The sequence below is a fragment of the Rhinolophus sinicus genome, chromosome 14 (assembly GCF_057876585.1).
Source record: "Rhinolophus sinicus isolate RSI-liver-muscle chromosome 14, RSI-T2T, whole genome shotgun sequence".
Classification (NCBI taxonomy): Eukaryota; Metazoa; Chordata; class Mammalia; order Chiroptera; family Rhinolophidae; genus Rhinolophus; species Rhinolophus sinicus.
Window position 1 is genome coordinate 48,601,301 of NC_142514.1, and position 18,923 is coordinate 48,620,223.

The window sequence follows — 18,923 nt, forward strand, 5'->3', positions numbered from 1 at the left end:
TAGAACTCGGGAATTCTATCTAGTTCTTTTCTTTTAACAGAATGTATATATATATATATACATATACATATATACATATATACATACACACACACACACACACACACACACACATATATGGAATTATAAGGAAGCAACTACCCATTTAGGTCCGTTATACTCATGACTCATTTGCCTTCTCCATTACACTCAGTTTCACAATGTGGAGATAAAGCAGTCATCAGAACTCATCAAAATTTGGACCGTGTAGCCTAAACAGATTAGATAGTTGTCTACGACCTTAGCAAATCCAGCTGATTGAACTGAAGGCTGCTGTCTCCTCCATTCATCCATTCAGATGTCTCCTAGCGCTGTCTCTGTTCAGGAGCTCTACTCTTGTTCCCCACACCCTAGTCTTGCTTTCTCTACATAAGCAAGCACACTGCCACCATCACCAGAGGCAGTAAATCTCATTCCTACACATGTCTTCTACCTCATAGTGCAAGCCTTGTCCTGTGTCCCCTTCCAAGGCTGCATCTACACCTCTGAAAACATGCTGACATCTTCTGGTTATGTCCAAAGCTACAAATTCCCTGTGCCCTGAGGACTGGGGACAATATACCAGAGGCGGAGGAATGCAGAAATGCCCTAGCTGCCTCTAGCTGCAGACTATGTAGCACTAGAAAATGTCAAATGTCCCTACAAAGGCTTCAGGGTCTGCTGAAATGTTATTTTCTTTGAGACAACAAATGGCTTCAGCCCAGTGGTCATGACTGAGAATGAGTCTATAGGCTGCCCAACGTCTTCATCACAAAAGTGTTCAGTGTTTTTTGTTAGTGTTTATCCTCTTTCCCCATTACCTGCTACCCCAAATTTACATATACTTGTAATATCAATGTATAGTTCCTTTGCATTTATTTTGTTGCTTCTTAAAGAAATCCAATCAAATGAGTTTAAAAATCTGCCGAAGTGCTCTAAAAAAGTCTAATATGCTATGAAAATGCATGATAGCATTAATTAAGGGCCAATTCAAATACCCTAAAGCCTGCATTAGAATAATTAATTAATTAATTGGAATAATGTCCTTTTATTAACAACAGTGACTTTTTTTATATTTATATAATGTCTGTGCTGTTTTCCACACATTTTCCCATACATTATTCTGTTTGAACCTCCACACACAGCCTTGCAAGATAGACACAGCATGTATTTCCCCAGTGTGTCAGGCAAAGACGCTGTCCCTTGGTCCATTTTACCAGCTCGTTAGTGACCCAGCTGCCCTCTACCCAAAGCTCTTCACCCTCTCTCACTGTGGACAGGTCTCCCTGTGGCCATGACATCATGGTCCGCTCTCCTGTTTCCCACAGATGTGTTCTGGTGACCACTGTCTGGGTAGTCTGGTAACAAAGCCCTTGACTAGGTGCTGTTAGGATTTGTAGAGCTCTCCCATTCCAGGACCTAGGAAATAAGCAACTGGGGCCCATCTCTCAAAAAAATGCTGAACACTTAACAGAAGCAAAACAAATGAAGAAAGGAAATGATTGCATTGTGTTCAGCTGATTCAGTTTTCTCCATTGCCTTGAGCTTTGTTTTTTCAGGTCCTGGGAAAACACCTTGAAAATAGTCTCGAATGTCCATTAAACATACATAAAGAAGAAAAGGGGAAGCAAAAGGGGTGGGTTGAAGCAAGAGAAATATCTGAATCATCCACATTCTAGTTCTTATAACTAATGCAGATCGGAGATGCCCTGTCTTTAGTGTGAATTCTGTTTGTTGAGGTTAAGGAAGCACCAGAGAGAAATAGGTGACAGACAGACAGGTAGATATAAAAGAGTCACATATGACTAAGATTCTTTAATATGGTACAACTTTGATGTATTAAATTATTGGCCCCAAACTAGTCTGTTTTGGGAAGTTTCCAGTGGTGTGGAAAGGTAGCTATCTAATATTTCCCTGGGTGCATATACACTGCCCTCGCTCTTCTCCCCTTGAATCCCAACCCAGCATTTCTCCAGCTCCCCAGACCTTGACAGGGGAATTCCATTCTCTCATTCAACTGGTGCCTATTCTTTCTCTCAAGCTGCCCCCACCCCCAATGTTTCCTGTTTGTCCCACAATGAAGAGGTCAGCATACGGCCACAGAGCCAGCTCATACAGGATGCATAGCTCCTGTGTAAACCAAACAGAGCCATAAGCCTCATATTTATTCTCAGGAACACTCGCACAGGAACTGCTTAATTGTTTTTATTTTCCCTTCTTTCTCCTGATGGAAATGACTGTGTGCCCTATGGAGCTAAAACAATTGCCGACGTGTCCACAGAGGGGATCTTTGTTTAGGCGCTTAAAGTATTTTCACATGTTTAACCACACTAATCTACAAACCAAAAGCATTCCACAGAACCTGAGAAATTTCAGAGTAGTCAGGGGCTGGCTCCCCATCATTTTGGAACAGCAGCATAATTTCAAGTTACCAGGGAAAGAATGTTGAGTCAGAACTCGTTAGACCTGGGGTTTCCTTCTCCAGAGGATGACTCACAGAATCCAAGCAGTGACAAAGTCATTCCCAGCCAGGGTTACATCCAGACTTATCTGGCACACGTGAAAGGAAAAGTCATCCGTTATACTGAGATGTGAAACGAACACAGGCTTTGGAATCAGACAAAGCTGGAACTGAGTCCCTGCCCCACCACTTACTGGTCTGACCTCTGTCAAGATATTTAATCTCAATGAGTCTTAGTTTCCTCCTTTGTAAACAGTGGATGATGATGCTTATTTTGCGGGATTAAGATTGATAATTTATATAACATCCAATGCAGGACGTCCCTACAGTATGTGCTCACATAATGGAATCCATTATTATTAATCTCTCTTGGGTTGTTGTTGCGTTTTCTTTGCATGGAAACCAGGACAGCTTGTTTGATTTTCAAGGGCCCATCCCAATAACAGATGTGTAACTTCATTTTTCTCCAGGTTGGTTTCATTGACTACATTGTCCATCCGCTTTGGGAGACCTGGGCAGATCTGGTACAGCCTGATGCCCAGGACATTCTGGATACATTAGAAGATAACAGGAACTGGTATCAGAGCATGATACCCCAGAGTCCTTCCCCACCGCTGGACGAGCAGAACAGAGACTGCCAGGGGTTAATGGAGAAGTTTCAATTTGAACTGACCCTTGAAGAGGAGGATTCTGAAGGACCTGAAAAAGAGGGAGAGGGCCACAACTATTTTAGCAGCACAAAGACACTTTGTGTGATCGACCCAGAAAATAGAGATTTGCTGGGAGAGACTGACGTAGACATTGCGACAGAAGACAAGTCCCCGATCGACACATAATCTCCCTGTCTGTGTGGAGATGAACATTCCACCCTTGATAAGCATGCCAGCTGTATGGTAGGGCCAGCCCACCATGGGAGCTGAGGCCTGCACAGGACAAGGGCCATGTGGCTTTTCCAGTTACTTGAGTTTGGAGCCAGAGTGCAAGACCGTGAAGCAAATAGCAGCTCAGGAAATTCCACGGTTGACTTGCCTTGCTTGCAAGCCTGGTGGAGAGCTGAAGCTTTATGTGGTACTGGAGGCCAAGTTCGGATCCCCACTAAATGGCTTGAAAATAGAAGACACAAAACTGAGAGATTTTTCTGCACTAAGTTTCAGGAATCGGTCCCCTCTAGTGACTGAACTGACAAATAACTGCATTTATAAATCTGCTCACCTGTCCCTTTGTCTGCCAACCTGTGTGCCTTTTTTGTAAAACATTTTCATGTCTTTAAAATGCCTGTTGAATACCTTAGAGTTTAGTATCAACTTCTACACAGATAAGCATTCAAAGTTGACAAACTTTTTTGACTCTTTCTGGAAAAAAAAAAAAAAAAAAAAAAAGGAAAGAAAACGGTCTTCCTTCTTTCTTGGGCAATAGCTTTCACTTGACTACAGTTACTTTTGCAAAGTGAAAGGATACGCTTCTAACCACATTCTACTTCCTTCCCCTGTTGTCCCATCCAACTCCACAGTTGCCCTTACACTTTGTCTCTGTTTGCCTGCTTTGAAAAGTAGTTTCTCTCCTGCCGAGTTTCACTCTTTTGCTGTCATCAGAATAAAGTTGAACCAACTAGGGGGTAGGAAGGGGTAAGTCGCATTGTTCACAGTAACAGTCTTTGTAAACTTCAGCAAAGCAAGGCCGTGCGCCCTGTTGTGTCCCGAAGCCCTGAGCCACTGGCAGTGGCATGGCCCTCACCCCGTCCTCTCTCCCTCCTCTCCTCACTCTCACACCCAATTATGCCATTTTTGACTTAATGCTGCCGTCTTTCTCTTGCACTGCCTTCTGTGCTAACACCTCCATTTTTGTTTATAACCATGTATTTATTACTTAATGTATATAATGTAATGTTTTGTAAGTTATTAATTTATATATCTAACATTGCCTGCCAATGGTGGTGTTAAATTTGTGTAGAAAACTCTGCCTAAGAGTTGCGACTTTTCTTGTAACGTTTTGTATTGTGTATTCTGTAACCTGAACATCGCTCAAGAGAGACATACAGCCCCCTTGCCAGTGAGGACGTCAGTGGGCTTTTACTCAGACGGTCTGCCCTTATCCCTGTCTGAGTTGCAAATACTGTGCAACCCCTTTGTGAACCAGTTTTGAAAACAGGATTCTCACATTAGATACTAAATGGTTTATACTGAGCTTTTACTTTTGTATAGTTTGATAAGGGTAGGGGGCAATGGGAGGTGGTATTCACCTATGTTCTATCCACGTCTGTGTACGCACGAGTTGGGTTCTAACTGGGTTCTACTATAATTGTGGCTTCAGTTTAAAAAGCAACACACTACATTTGCTCACAGATGGTTCTTCTGAATGTTCTCAAACTACTGACTTTGCAAAGAAAGCCTCCTGCCTGCCATTAAGCAGGAAAGTCATGTTCCAATTAATTACAAAAGAAAACAATAAAACAATGTGAATTTTATAATAAAATGTGAACCGATGTAGTAAATTATGCAAATGTGAAGCTTCTGATTACACTTGTTAGGCCTCTTACTGGCTTCAGTCTCAGTTTGTAAAATATATTTCACGCTTTCAGTTCAGCGTTGTCACTCAGTAGTTAAAGAAATGGCACAAATGTGCATGACCAATGGGTTTGTATGTCTATAAACACTGCATTATTTCAGGTGGACATTTTATTGTTTTCAAAAGTTTCTCACAATGTATGTTATAGTACTATTATTATTATATATTGTGTTCAACTGCATTCTTAAGAGACTTTTCTATGAGGTGAATAAACAAAAGCATGATTAGATTAGACTGTAGGCCCAATTATTTCGTGGTTAGTTCTGACGTATTAAAAGCAGATCATTTTTTTTTTCACTTCCCTCCTACTATACTCCACAAAGAAAACCAACTGCTTTGCCTGGCCGATATCAAAACTGAAGTTTCAGAATCTGTGTCCAAAAAGTCCCCAACTTGTAACATTACACATTTTCTTAGCAACTGTTGGGCCAGCTCAATGGTGCAGGAAGGGAAGTGGTGAAGGAAACCAAATAGAACCACCTTAAGAAGCTGAAGAGTTTAATCTACTAGATAAGTAAAGGGCACCTCCAGGTTGGCTGGGTCCTCTAGAAAAGTGAATCACAGAACATTAGCTTAACGTGGTCAGATGGCCCCATCAATCATTTGACACAGAAAGAATCTGAGATGCAAAGAGTCCTGTTAAAGCATAGTCCACAGAGAGGTGGTTGACACTCATGGTCTTCTCGGTGATCCATGGAGTCTCCTGTTGATTACATGGTTCAGCTTTTCTTTCTGGAAAGAACGGTATAAATATCATAGATACTTGAATTTTCCGTTGAAATCTTAAAGTCAGCTTTAAAAGAAAAATTATATACTGAGAGGTGTGTGTGTGTGTGTGTGTGTGTGTGTGTGTGTGTGTGGTGGGGAAGGTTGGAAATAAGATTCAGTGGATGGCCCATGATATTTTAACCACAGGGAAGTGGTTTGTGAACCAGTAAGAGGGTCTCTTCTAGAAGAACTCCACTCAATAAACTGAAATTACTATATTTCTTTATAGAGACAATTGAACCTGAGCCAACATTGTAGAACCAGCTTGCCTGCTGGTTGCAGAGCTAATGTTTATAGCAGTTTGTTACCACCCCTGATTTCTGATTGCACCCTACTATCTCTGAGCCTTTACTGATTGACAAAAATGAATTGGTTAGAATAGCCACAGGTGTGACTTTTAAAACGTCTACAGCTCTAAATATTTATAAATGTTTGGAGGTCTGTTTCTACAGAGAAGTGGTTCTTAACCCTTGCTGCAAAATGAGAATCACCTGGGGAATAACCTTTTTTTAAAAAAAAAGTGTTGATATTTGGGCCCCATGCTCATCTCAGATTTCTGTTTGAATTGGTCTTGAGTGGAGCCCTGGGTATCAGATTTCTAAAATACTCCTGAGGTAATTCTAATGTGTAATTTTGAGCAGAGAACCACTCTTTCAAAAGAGAGAAATATGCTTGTAGCTAAGGCTTTGTCTTAGTCCATTTGAGCTACTGTAACAAAATGCCACAAAGTAGGTAGATTAAAAACAACAGAAATTTATTTCTCACAGTTCTGGAGACCATGAAGTCCAAGATGAAGGCACCAGAATTTTCACATTCTGATGAGGGCCCACTTCCCAGTTCATAGCTGGTGACTTCTTGCTGTGTCCTCACATGGTAGGTAGAAGGGGCCCAAGAGCTATCTGAGTTCTTTTACAAGGGCAATCATCAGGCTAGCCGGTGGCTCAGGCAGTGGGAGCACCTTGCGCCTAAAGCCCATGTTGCTGGTTTGATTCCCACATGGGCCAGTGAGCTGTGCCCTCTACAGCTAAAATTGTAAACAACAGCTCTCCCTGGACCTGGGCTGCCAGGAGCAGCCATAGGCCGTAGGCTACTGTGTGCCGCCATGAGTTGCCAGTGGCCAGTGTGAGTGGCCGGCAGCACATGGTAATCCACAGCAACCCACGCTGACTTCCGGCTGTTCACGCTGACCTCCGGCTGCTCACGGCAGCCCAGCTCCAGGGATAGCTGTTGTTCACAATCTTAGCTGTAGAGGGTGCAGCTCACTGGCCCATGCGGGAATTGTGGGAATTGAATTAGCGACCTCGGCGCTAGGAGCACGGCACTCCAACCACCTGAGCCACCAGGCAGGCCCATCCCAGGATTTTTTCCACCATTCCATTGCTACCTTTCTGAGCCCCGTGTCTTACTTAGTGATCAAATCAATGATCATATGAGCTTTAAAACCTCTGAACCAAGATGGAGCAGAATGGCTGGCACATCCCATTTATAAAGCCAAGAATTCCCCAACCTGGTTTCTTCCCAAGCCCCTCAAGACTCATATCCGGTGCCCCCTCCAGGAAGTTTTTCTGATCCCCTAGTTTGGGATAAGGATTCCTTGAACTCCCAGAATATCTTGTATTTTGCCACTAATTAGGTGTGTAACCTTGAGCAAGTCACTTAACTCCCCTACACCTCCCCTTTATCATCTGTAAATTGGGGATAATTATAATAATGCCTAGCTTATACAGAGTTATGTGAAAATGACATGAGTTTATATATAAAGTTCTAAAAAATAATTATTAACACTATGTGTTTAAGTTAGTTTTTTATATTTTCCAAAAGATTATAACTCATTGAAGTCAGAAGCCAGATCTTACCCTGTTGAACTTCCAGTACCCAATCCAACATCTGGATTTGTCAAACCGAACAAGTGGTTTTGTGCAAGGGTAAAATGTAACCCTATGCCTAAGGCTTTACAAACCAAAAAAGGTGTTGGTCTCTGAGCCCTGGAATGATAAAGCCATATAATTTTAGAAACAAAGATTCCTCAGAAATCGTGTGATTCATCCCTTTCCTTTTACAAATATAGACTGATGCCCAGCGATGGCCAGTTACCTGCCCGATATCACATAGTGTACTAGTGTCCGAGGCTGCCATAACTAAATACTACAAACTGGGTAACATAAACAACAGAAATTTATTGTCTCAGTTCTGGAGGCTAGGAGTCCAAGGTCATGGTGATGTCAGGGTCAGTCCTTTTAAAGGGAACATGTTCATGCCTTTCCCCTAGCATCTAGGGATTTTCTGGCAATCTTTGGCTTATAGATGCAGCACCCTCATCTCAGCCTTCGCTTTCACATGGTGTTCTCTCTGTGTGCATGCCTATGTTCAAATTTCCCCTTTTTATAAGGACACCAGTCACATTGGGTTAAGAGACACCCCCCCCCCCCCGCCACTTCAGTATGACTTGCTTTAAACTAATTACGTCTACAACAACTCTATTGCCAAATAGAGTCACATTTTGAAGTTCTTGGGGTTAAAACTTCAAAATATAAATTTGAGAGGCAGGGTACAAATCAACCCATAACACACAGTTACTCACCAGAAGATTACTATTTCCTAGTACAGGGCTTTTGCAGCAACATCATGACCTTAGACACCATTCAACTTCTCTGCACCTCAAACTCCTCTCTAAAATCAGAAGAATGGACGGTGTGTTTGAACAGATACTATCCAGTTACAAAAAGCTTAATGCTTTATACCAAGGCATTTTTGTTTTTGTAAGGCCTAAGTTCTTCAAACATATTATTTTCTTGGTGTAGCTAGGTGCTACACAGAGGGATCAGGGAGAAGAGGAAGTAGGACCTTAGTGGAGTAGGACAAACATCGCTCAGGTGTTAAGAGCTTAGGTTCTGATGGTGAAGAGATCCCAGTTCAAATCTCTGCCCCTCCACTTTCCAGCTGTGTAACTGTGGGCAAATACTTAACCTCTCCCAGCCACAGTTCCCTCCTCGTTAAAATGAGAAAAATAGTAGTAACTGTTTCATGAGATGTTTGTAAAGGCTAGTGAATAGTGCATCTAAAGCACATACGTGTCAGCCATTGTGCCGCAGATGTCAGCTAAGGCTTCATTCCTTCTACAGATATTTATAGAGTGCCAATTATGTGCCAAGCACTGTGCAATAAACAAAACAAAGTCCTGGCCCTTATGAAGTTGATAGTTTAGTGGAGGATAAAAAAAACCCAAATAAACAAAAAGAGAAACTGTACAGTATGAGATAGTGTGATATGTGCCATGGATTGGCGAGTGACAATGGGTAAAAGCAATGGCTCTGGAGTTTGACTGCTGGGCTTGAAATCTGAGCTTCACCCTTTATTAATGGCCTGGACTGGGGTACAGAAAATACAAAAGCCCTGAAAATGTAGTGGCTTTGTCAACTTCGGGGAACATCAAGGAGGCCAGGTAAGGAAGAGGAGTAGGAAATAAGGTTGGCAGTCAGGTCACAGGTTGTTGTTAGGCCATTGTAAAGACTTTGGGACGTCATTGGATGATTACGTCCAAGCAGGGGTCTGATATGACCAGACCTACATTTCTAGAAGTTTACTCTGTGAGAAGAATAAACTATATTGAGGCATATGCAGAAAAACGGAGACCAGTTAGGAGGCTACTGCAATGGTTTTCTGAAGTGATAGGAACTTGACAAGATTAGTGGTGGTAGAGCTGTTGATAGTCGGAAGATCTGGGGTATATTTTTAAGGCAGAGCCAGCAGGACTGGCTGATGCATTTAAAAATGGAAGCACAGGAAAAGGAGTGAGAAAGATCCCAAAGAAGTAACCTGAGCCACCTGTTGAATGCTGAGAGTATTTCCTGTGATGGGGAGCGTTTCAAGAGGAACTGATTTTGGTTGGAGGTGTTGAGGAGGCAATTAGATGCGTGAGTCTGAAATTTAGGGCTGAGAGTCCTAAACCTATCAATGAGCAGGCTTCCTGAGTCCCTGTCAGCTAATTCTGTTTTACCCCAACTCATCCCTGATGCCAAATGTGATTCCTTCAGTATGTTCCTCAAGGAATCTGCCCACATCAATCATTTCGTGTTTTTATAGAATTGTATTGAAACAACAGGGGGTCTTGGGACGTCACGCTCAACAGCAAGCTGCTTTCTGCCATCACGCAATGCCCCATTCCCTCTTCCTCCATTTCACTCTGTCCTCCAACTCATTGAACCTCCCTCTCAGGAGCAAAATCAATTACAGTAGTACCTCGGTTTTCAAATGTCTCCGTTGACGAACATTTTGGTTTATGAACGCCATAAACCCGAAAGAAAATGCTTCGGTTTTCGAACACAACTCAGAAGTCGAGCACGTCGCCCGGCTTCCACTGAGTGCAAAATCCTGAGGCCTAGCTGTCAGCTGGTTACGAATGTTTCAGAACTCGTGGATTACGTTCGAAAACCGAGGTACCACTGTATGTATTTTTCCTGGCATTTGCACCACAGTTAGCATTCATCTTTTGTGAGTAAAGCACTATTGGGGGCAATCTCAACTTCTAAACCAAAGAGCTTCTCAACAGTTATTTTGTGCAAATATACGCAGTGCTCTCTTAAGATAAATTTGGATGTAAGAAGCTTTCTCCATCTTTTTATGTTTCCCCCCAGTAAAAGCGGGATGCTCACTTTCTGAGAGGTGAGTGAGAAGACAAAGCTCAAATGTTTTCTGATGACACTCAAGCTTCCCCCACCTGATGGCTCAGCTCTGCCCACACCCTTTGCTGGGTTTGCACTGATGCTTGAGTGTTGCCCTTTGGCTCTCCACAGTGCTTGGCACTTGGGGTTTTGAGTAGTGATCTCACAAGTCCCTCCTGGTTTTTTTTTTCTCTTCCCCTCATATTTCACCCCGTCCCTACAATGGCAAAAATTCTTCTCCATGCCTCTGATAAAGCAATTCTACAAGGCCCTCTTGTGTCTTGAGCATGCTCTTGGGGTCTTCTTCTTCCCCACAAGCAGCTCTCACTTTTCTCCACAGTTCACTGTTCTGAGTGCAGGCTCTGGAGTGAACATGAATGGAGACACCCAAATGCCTTTCCCTCACTTGGTCTCAGTTCCTACATGCATCTCACTGTGTTTGCTGAGTGAGATTTTTAATATTTAAAGATATGTTTTTATTTCAAAGCATGGGCCCTCAAAGCAAGACAATTATGTTGTCTGGTGCTTAGGTAAGAATCAAAACAAATAAAAAGCGGTCAGTTAGAACACTGAAGGATAAACAAAAGTGGCTATTTTGGATGCTTTGAGATGCAGCATGCCATGTCCAATATAGCTCTTTTCAGCAGTAATTTGGTTTATATTCTACTTTCACCTTTTACTTTTCTCATGGACTTGTAACCTAACATCCAAGTAAGATATGACTCCACAGTTTCTCTAGTTTCCTACATGGAAATCTCAAGGCGAGTCAAGACAGAACGGTCACACGAAATCAAGCAACTGTAACCTCTGTGAGAGCAGAGGTCATGTCTGGTGCATTGCCCTGGTTCTACAATGCCTACTATCATGCTTGGCACAGAGTCTATACTTAAACATTTTGAATAAATCTGGATGTTGATGACAGTAAAACCCCAGTTCATAGGAAAATAAGAAGAATGTATGTTGCAGCAAGTTGACTCAGTTTCTCTCACTAGATTGCAATGATCTGTTTTCAGATCTATCTCACCACTCAACACTGAGCCCCTCCAAGATAGGACAATGTATTTTGGGTTTTTTCTCTTTTAATCTCTGTATTTCTTGACAACAATCACTATGCTGGCCCTCAGTGAAAGGAGTGCCCTGTCCTGTTTGTTGAGTGAATGACCCAACACACAAGGTAGAAAATCTTGTTATTGAAATTACTTGTGAAATATATCCATCTACCTGATTTTTCTTGGGGCGGCAGTAGAGTAAGCAAGATTTGACAATCCTATGCCCCAGGCCTTTCTTTGTCCCTTCTTAGTTGTGAGAATTTGGGCAAAACGCTTAGATTTTTCTGAGCCTACATTTTCTCATAATTAAATGGAGTGAACAATAGTCAGCTAAAGAGGGGATTAGATATAGCATTACATGTAGTAGGTGCTTAATAAATCTTTGTTGTCTGGATGTATGTTCTCATGGATGGAAGAATAAATGATATTAAAAATACCTTTAAAATCACTTTCTGTCTTTGAAAAGCATAATGCAGCAATACATTTTGATAAATGTAGGGTTATATAAATCAAGCTCCAGTTAATCTAGATTTTCTACACATACCTCAATATTCCAGGAGGATAAATGCTCTCACTCCAACTCACCAATATGCTGAGTTGGGACTATGCTGACATTGATAGCCTCATTGAAATGGAAGGAAATTTGTAAATCTTATAAGCCCACCCTCCTCCAATGCTATGGAATGCCTCAAAAATATGCCTAATTGCAAAAGCTTCCAGTAACAAAGAACACAGAAATATTCTTTTGAGATGATGCAAATTGTTAAGTTTTTGAGATGGAATCAAATTGTACTCTTCTAAAGCACCCTTTCTGGTTTATGCTTCTTCCTTCAATAGCCAAATAACGTGTATAACTCCTCTTCTAATTTCTTGCTCCAGTTGAAAATTTTCCGAGTTTGTAACTATGGGACCTTGCGGGAAAAAAATCATATAATCTTTCTGTGCCTCTGTTTCCTTATCTGTAAAATAGAAGTAATAATAATAGTACCTATGTCAAAGATTATTATGAAGACTAAGTGAATTAAGGCTATAACATATTTAGAATAGGACTGTAGTCTACATTAACAAATGTTAACTCTATATAGTTAGAGGTAACGTTTTCTACATTGCTCCTTTAATCAGTTTCGATATGGCATAAGTTCATCATTCTGGTCCAATTATCCTGGGCTTGCTCACATTGACAGTGTTTTCTTAGGATGACTGTCCCAGAGGCAAGCACCATATTTCAGTCATGGTAGAGTGGTGTGACTCCTGCCCTTCTTTGTTCTGGGCACTGTTCCATAGCCCAAGATTGTATTCATTTGCGAAGTCAGTGACTCACCCCGATGATTCAGAAAGTGGTTATAGGCAAACAAACCCTTCATACCTTGTCACACGAACCACTGTGAAACCATGTTTCCTCCATTCACTGAGTTTCTGAAATTCAGTGCATCATTTTCACCTTACTGATACATTTCATTTGAAAAACTAGCAGAGTATAGGAGAGAGGGTTTTCAGTGTGGTGTCAGACTGACCTGTGTGAAAATACCGGCTCCAGCGCTACCTTTGAGACCTTAGAGAAGGTACCTAACTTGTGTCATCTTCAGTGTTCTTTTCTGTAAAATGGAGGAATAAGACCCATATCAAAGGATTGTTTAGAAAGACTATGATGTAACTTATGCAAAGAGTCTAGCACACTCAGGTATGCAATATATGAGTATTATTAGTCATATTAAACCCTACTACCATGTTTCCCTAAAAATAAGACTTAGCCAGACAATCAGCTTTAATGTGTGGTTTGGAGCAAAAATTAACATAAGACCCGGTCTTCTTATTTTACTATAATATAATATAATATAATATAATATAATATAATATAATATAATATAATATAATAATATAATATCCTGGGTCTTATATTAATTTTTGCTCCAAAAGGCGCATTAGAGCTGATTGTCCAGCTAGGTCTTATTTTCAGGGAAACAGGGTATACTGCTTAAATGAGACAATATCTGTGTGGGAAAAAATCTTTATATTGTTTGTGTTAATCCAAAAACCAACATTGTTTTTAACCTAAACATAATTTTGAATTCTGATTCTGATAACCCATTAGCTATGCTCCAACCCCAGCATTCGTGATCTACATCTTTGATACTAAAGTATTCTCTGTTTTTATTTACATTGTTAGTAGAAATGTTAACCAGGACACCATGAGGAATGGAGATGTGTTAAGCCACAGCAGTCTTCCAGATGAGCATCCATCCATTAGTCAGTAAGTATTCCATGGGCAATGGCAGTGAGTCAACTATAATTTCGGCTATGTGCACAAACATATCAGGAAAAGCTTGATCTAAGGTTTTCTGAAATTCAGACATACAGTCTCTAATGCACTGCCCCTCTTGGTACAATCTACTAATACTAACTGAGAAAAGAGACTATTAGAGCATGACTTGTTCTTAGAGAACTCACACTAGTTACTAGTTTCCTCTCAAATGACCTACAAACCATACCTTAATGATCTGTTCAAGAATATATTATACAGTTTAGATCATGTTTGACAATCTGCACTGCTGGTTCCTATCTTTCTAATGATTGAGATAATATTTGTCTAGCACACCCGCCCCCTCAGATTTATGACATACTTGTGTTCTCTCTGATTTCTCAAAGATGACCAATTATGAGTCAAAAACACATTGGTAAGTCTTTTCAATCTCCTGGGAAATCATGATCTTAGAGACATGAAACCACATAAAGAACAGAGAGGCTCTCCTAACATCTCTTTGCTTTATTTGGCAAGCGTAGCAGTAGAGCACGGTACTTGTACACTCTTAGTTAAGGGCTTATCTTCTTCTAACTGAGGAAAACTGTCTTCTCCCCCCCAAATACATAGTTTCAGAAAAGATGTCACTAGAGCAGTGAAGGAGGAGAGGGGAACCGATCTACTATTTCAAATAATGATTCTTCAGCACCTACCATTGATTAATTCAATAAATATGCACTAGGTCCTTAATATTTTTCAGATACTAAGACATTGTCCTTCCTCCTTATGTATTGGAGAATATAGGAAGACAGACGTACAAATGAAAAAAAAAATTGATAACATTATAAGAAGTGCTAGGTACGCATAAAGAGGTACGCATAAAGAACACAAAAGCGAGAATACCTAATTTTTTTTTTGGTGGGTGGATAACTTTTCATAGAAGGACAAAGTTGAATATTCAAGATTGAGTCTTCAAGGATACTGAAGCAGTCAGCAGACCAAAAGGATCAGGAGAAGAAGAGAGTAGAAAGGGTTGTATTCCAGGAGAAATGAAAAACACATTAAAAGAGTAGAGATATGAAAGACTGTTGCTGAGGTCAATCAATATATTCATCCATTCCACAAATATTTATTGAGTTCATTTTATGGGCTAGGTACTCTATTGGACATTGGGAATACAGTAATGTACAGAAAAAAGCCCTACTCTCATGAATAAAGTTGCAGTTAGAGAGACAGATATTAATTAAAAATTTAAAAGGTGAATGTGTTATTAGGAACTGGTACAAGTTCTCCAAAGCATGGAAATATGAGAGTAATTTAAAGACATCACCTTGGCCAATTTATAAGGAAAGAGAGAGGAAGCATTTTATGACTATAAAAACAACTGTGTTAAAGCCCTATCGCAGAGGAAGCAGAGAACCTAGGAGGAACTGGGGGGAAAAAAAGCTCGTTTATCTTAACATCATGAGTAGTAAGAAATGAGGCTGGTGAGGCAGGCATGGGCAAGATCTCACAGGGCATTTAAAAATTTTTGCTTTTCCTTAAACACATGAGAATCCACCAAAAATTTTAAGCAGGGAGGTGGTATGATCGGACACAAATTTTGGAAAGATCATTCTAATTACAGTGTGGAAGACAGATACCAAGAAGATAATCAAAAATGTGGAAGACAAACTAATAGGAAATTACAGTATTCCAGCGAAGACAGGATGATATCTTGGAGTGTGGGACTGTACAGACAGAGAGCAATGCATGGGTATGAAGTTATTTAGGCATTGCATTTGCAGATCTTGATGACAGATGATCTTAGAGAAGAAAGAGGGAAAAAGACAAGAATAAATCCCAGGTTTTTGCCTTATACACCTGGAAAGGTGGTGAAGTTGCTTTCTGAGAAAAGGAACCCCAAGGAAATACTGGTTAGGAGGCAGGCAAAATTGCAGTTTGGGGTGTGTTGATTAATGGATGTCTTTGTGATATCCAAGTGTAGGTCAAGTAGACAGTTGAATATGACAGTCTGGAACTCAAAGAAGTCTGGTCATACATATGATACTCAAAACCATAGGATGTCCTAAGGAGACAGTGTGTAGTGAGAAAAGAGGGTTGTGGGCAGGACGAATTCCTAAGGAACTCTGTTATTTAATGAGAGAATATAAAAAGGATGGGGCTGCAAAGGAGCTTGAGAAATTGAAATCAAATAACTAGGTAGTGCACCAGTAGAATCTGGTGTCTAAGAAGGCTAAAGGAAGAGAATGTTTTAAGAAGGATGTGATCTACAACACTGAATCTTGCTGAGCGATAAAGTTTAGAAACGTGGCTATTACTCGTTATTTAGAAATGTGGATATTACTCGTTAACTTAGAGCGATCATTTTCAGTGGAGTAATGGCCCAATAGACAATTTTCAGTGAATAAAGAGTAAGAAGGAAGTGAAAAAATCGAGGTGGAAGAACAGACAAGAAGCTCGATTACCAACAGGAAGAATGAGAGAAACTGAGGGAAGGAAGACTGAGGGATCATTGGTAATGTCTGTCTGGGAAGGCAGCAGTGGTATGTTCCAAAGCACTGGTGGAGGGGTTAGTCTTAGGAAAAATACCACTTTCTCCAATACATGAGGAAAGGAGCGGTACAGGTATAAGTGGGCTGTGAGTGCAGCGGAAGGAAGATGGAAGAATTCCTTTCTTCTCATCTTTGGTTTTTTTTTTTTTTTAACAAAAGAACTTTGGCCCTTTCTCACCCACCATTTCTTTTAATCAAGAGGAACACTGGTTAAAATCAAGTAAAACACTTTCAGAGGATACGAAAGGAACTCAACCATCCAGTTGTTGGAGGAAAATGAGACTGTTGAACCTCAATAAAGGATAACTCTACTTAGAGAAGGAAAATGGTAACAATCTTTGAATATGTAAATCATTTTTATGTAAAAAAATTAATTTGTGCTAAATTACACTAAGAGTGAGACTCAGGCTACTTGAATGTATGGGAAGGCATGTTTCAGCTCAGAATTCAGCAAACTAGATTTTCTAATTTTTCTTATTGCTCCCCCCCCTCCAAATAGAATAATATGGAGATGTGGTAAATCCTCAGTTACTAGAAGTGATTGTTCAAGGAGACTTTTACTTGTTAGGGCTGATGCAAAGGGGGAAATTCAAGAATTAGATAGGAGGGATGAATGTTGGGAGTTTCTACTACTTTAACTATTTTTCTCCCCTTTATATCATGAAGACAATTTGTTCTCCTCTTCTTCAGCATGAAGTTCATTCTCCCTGAGAAGAGAGGAAGATGGGAAGGCAGGAAAGAAAGAAAACACAGAAAGGAATAACTATCAGGCTAGAGTTTTCCTGTGAATCATGTTATTTCTACATTATTGGCCCAATCTATAAGACTCCCCTGTCCTTCCTTGATTTTTTTTTTTTTTTGCGAGTGTGTGTGTGTGTGCGTGTGCGTGTGCGTTATTTGGCTTGATTTTCATCAGAGTTTTTAACACCCCTCTATTGTCCTTAGCAATTTTTCACCTAGCTTAGTCTCATTGTTTTCTTACTAAGCATATACTCATGTTCATCAAGTGACCTTGACTCTTCCCTTATGGTCTCAAACTTTCGTATTCATTCTGAGAAAGTTTCTCCTCTTCCTCCATTTTTATACCTATTGTTTACAACCTGAGCTCTTCCATGAGTATCCTTGTGCAGGCACATGTGTTTTTCTCACTTCCTTCCTAAAATCTTGGAATAATGGTCATTTGTACAACACTTTATAGACTTTATAGTATCCATTCATAGGCATCAATGCATTTGATTGCCTCAAAGACTCATTGAGAGGCAAGTTATGTGCTACCAGCTCCAACAGCATCACCACTACTGTAATCACTATCATAACCACCTTCACCAACTCCATTTTTAAGATGGAGGTACAGTGAAGACTAGGGAAGTGCCTCAAGTCATTCCATTGGACAGCTGAAAAGCAGAGACTCGGACTGAGACCTGCATGACTATAAAAGGCTCCTTCTATATGTAAAGCAATTGCCCTAGGACTTGATTTCTCGGCCACTGTAAGTTTTCAGTTGGCATAGTCACCTTCTCCAAAACTGCCTATTATTGCCTTCTCAATAACAAGCTTTTTTTCTTAAATTATAATTTCATAGAATTGCAGTTCCCTTAGTTACTTCCTCAGTTATAAAAAGTGTTTATTGAATTATTAAGTGAACTTTCTGAGACCTTATTTTACCAAATTCTCTTGAATACTAATGTTTCTTAATAGCGTGAACCATCTCCTCTGAGTCTGTTATCCTACCTCTTTTGATTCTCTGTGTCTAAATTTGCCCTCTCAGAGGCATATAAATACCCACCTTGACAGTGCACCTAACTGGTCAGTCTGTTAGTCACTCAGTCAATTAAAAACTATTTACTGAGTGCCTAACATGAGCCAAACACTGTCTAGGCTCTTAGGAAAGTTTGGGGAAAAACAAAAGAAATACATAAACCATATAGAGAGACATTAGTCAAATAATCGCAAAAATAAATTAAGTCAAGTGAGTATTTGTTTGTCCTTTTTTGCCCTTTGTTAGCTCTTTTCCTTTGCCCTTTGTTAGGTTGTTTGTAGTTAATATGACAAACCTACACTAGAAACTTATGTCTTTAACTTACTACAACTATTCCACAATGTACCTTGCTCTCTCACCTATTTCACAGGCACATATAATTTAGAAGGGAATTTAGAAATTAGCCAGCCTGGCGCTTCTCAGACTTGAATATGCATACAAATCAATTGCGAATACTCCTAAAATGCAGCGTCTGGGTCAGTAGATCTTGGGGAAGTCCTGAGATTTTGCATTTTTAGCAAGATCCCAGATGCTGCTGATGCTGCTAATACATGAACAACACTTTGAAGAGCAAAGATCTAGTCCTTTGGTTTATAACTAGGAGTATCCATCAGAATACGTTGCTTTTGCAAAATACAGATTATGAATCAGACCTTTGCAGGGGCTGGCACATATGAAATTTGAGAAGGCAATGTTAGTCTTCCACTTCCAGTGAATGTGAAATAATAGAAGCAGGGTTTACCATCCAGCCTGAAATAACCAACAGAGTAAAACCTGATAAAATGTGATACATGGTTTTCAAGACACTAGATGTTAGCCAATGAAAGAAAGTGAGTGATCTCTAATGC

General features: G+C 40.3%; 1 protein-coding gene across 10 annotated transcripts in view; it reads left to right on the top strand.

Moving 5' to 3' along the window:
• PDE4B (phosphodiesterase 4B) overlaps positions 1–5,278 on the top strand; it is a 565,055-nt gene extending 559,777 nt beyond the window's left edge. For all 10 annotated transcript variants that reach the window (XM_074334882.2, XM_074334883.2, XM_074334879.2 and 7 more), the window contains one exon: positions 2,950–5,278. In XM_074334882.2, coding sequence (XP_074190983.1) covers positions 2,950–3,315 — 366 coding nt within the window. In that variant the 3' untranslated portion in view covers positions 3,316–5,278. The remainder of the gene's footprint in view (positions 1–2,949) is intronic.
• Positions 5,279–18,923: the final 13,645 nt, after the last annotated feature.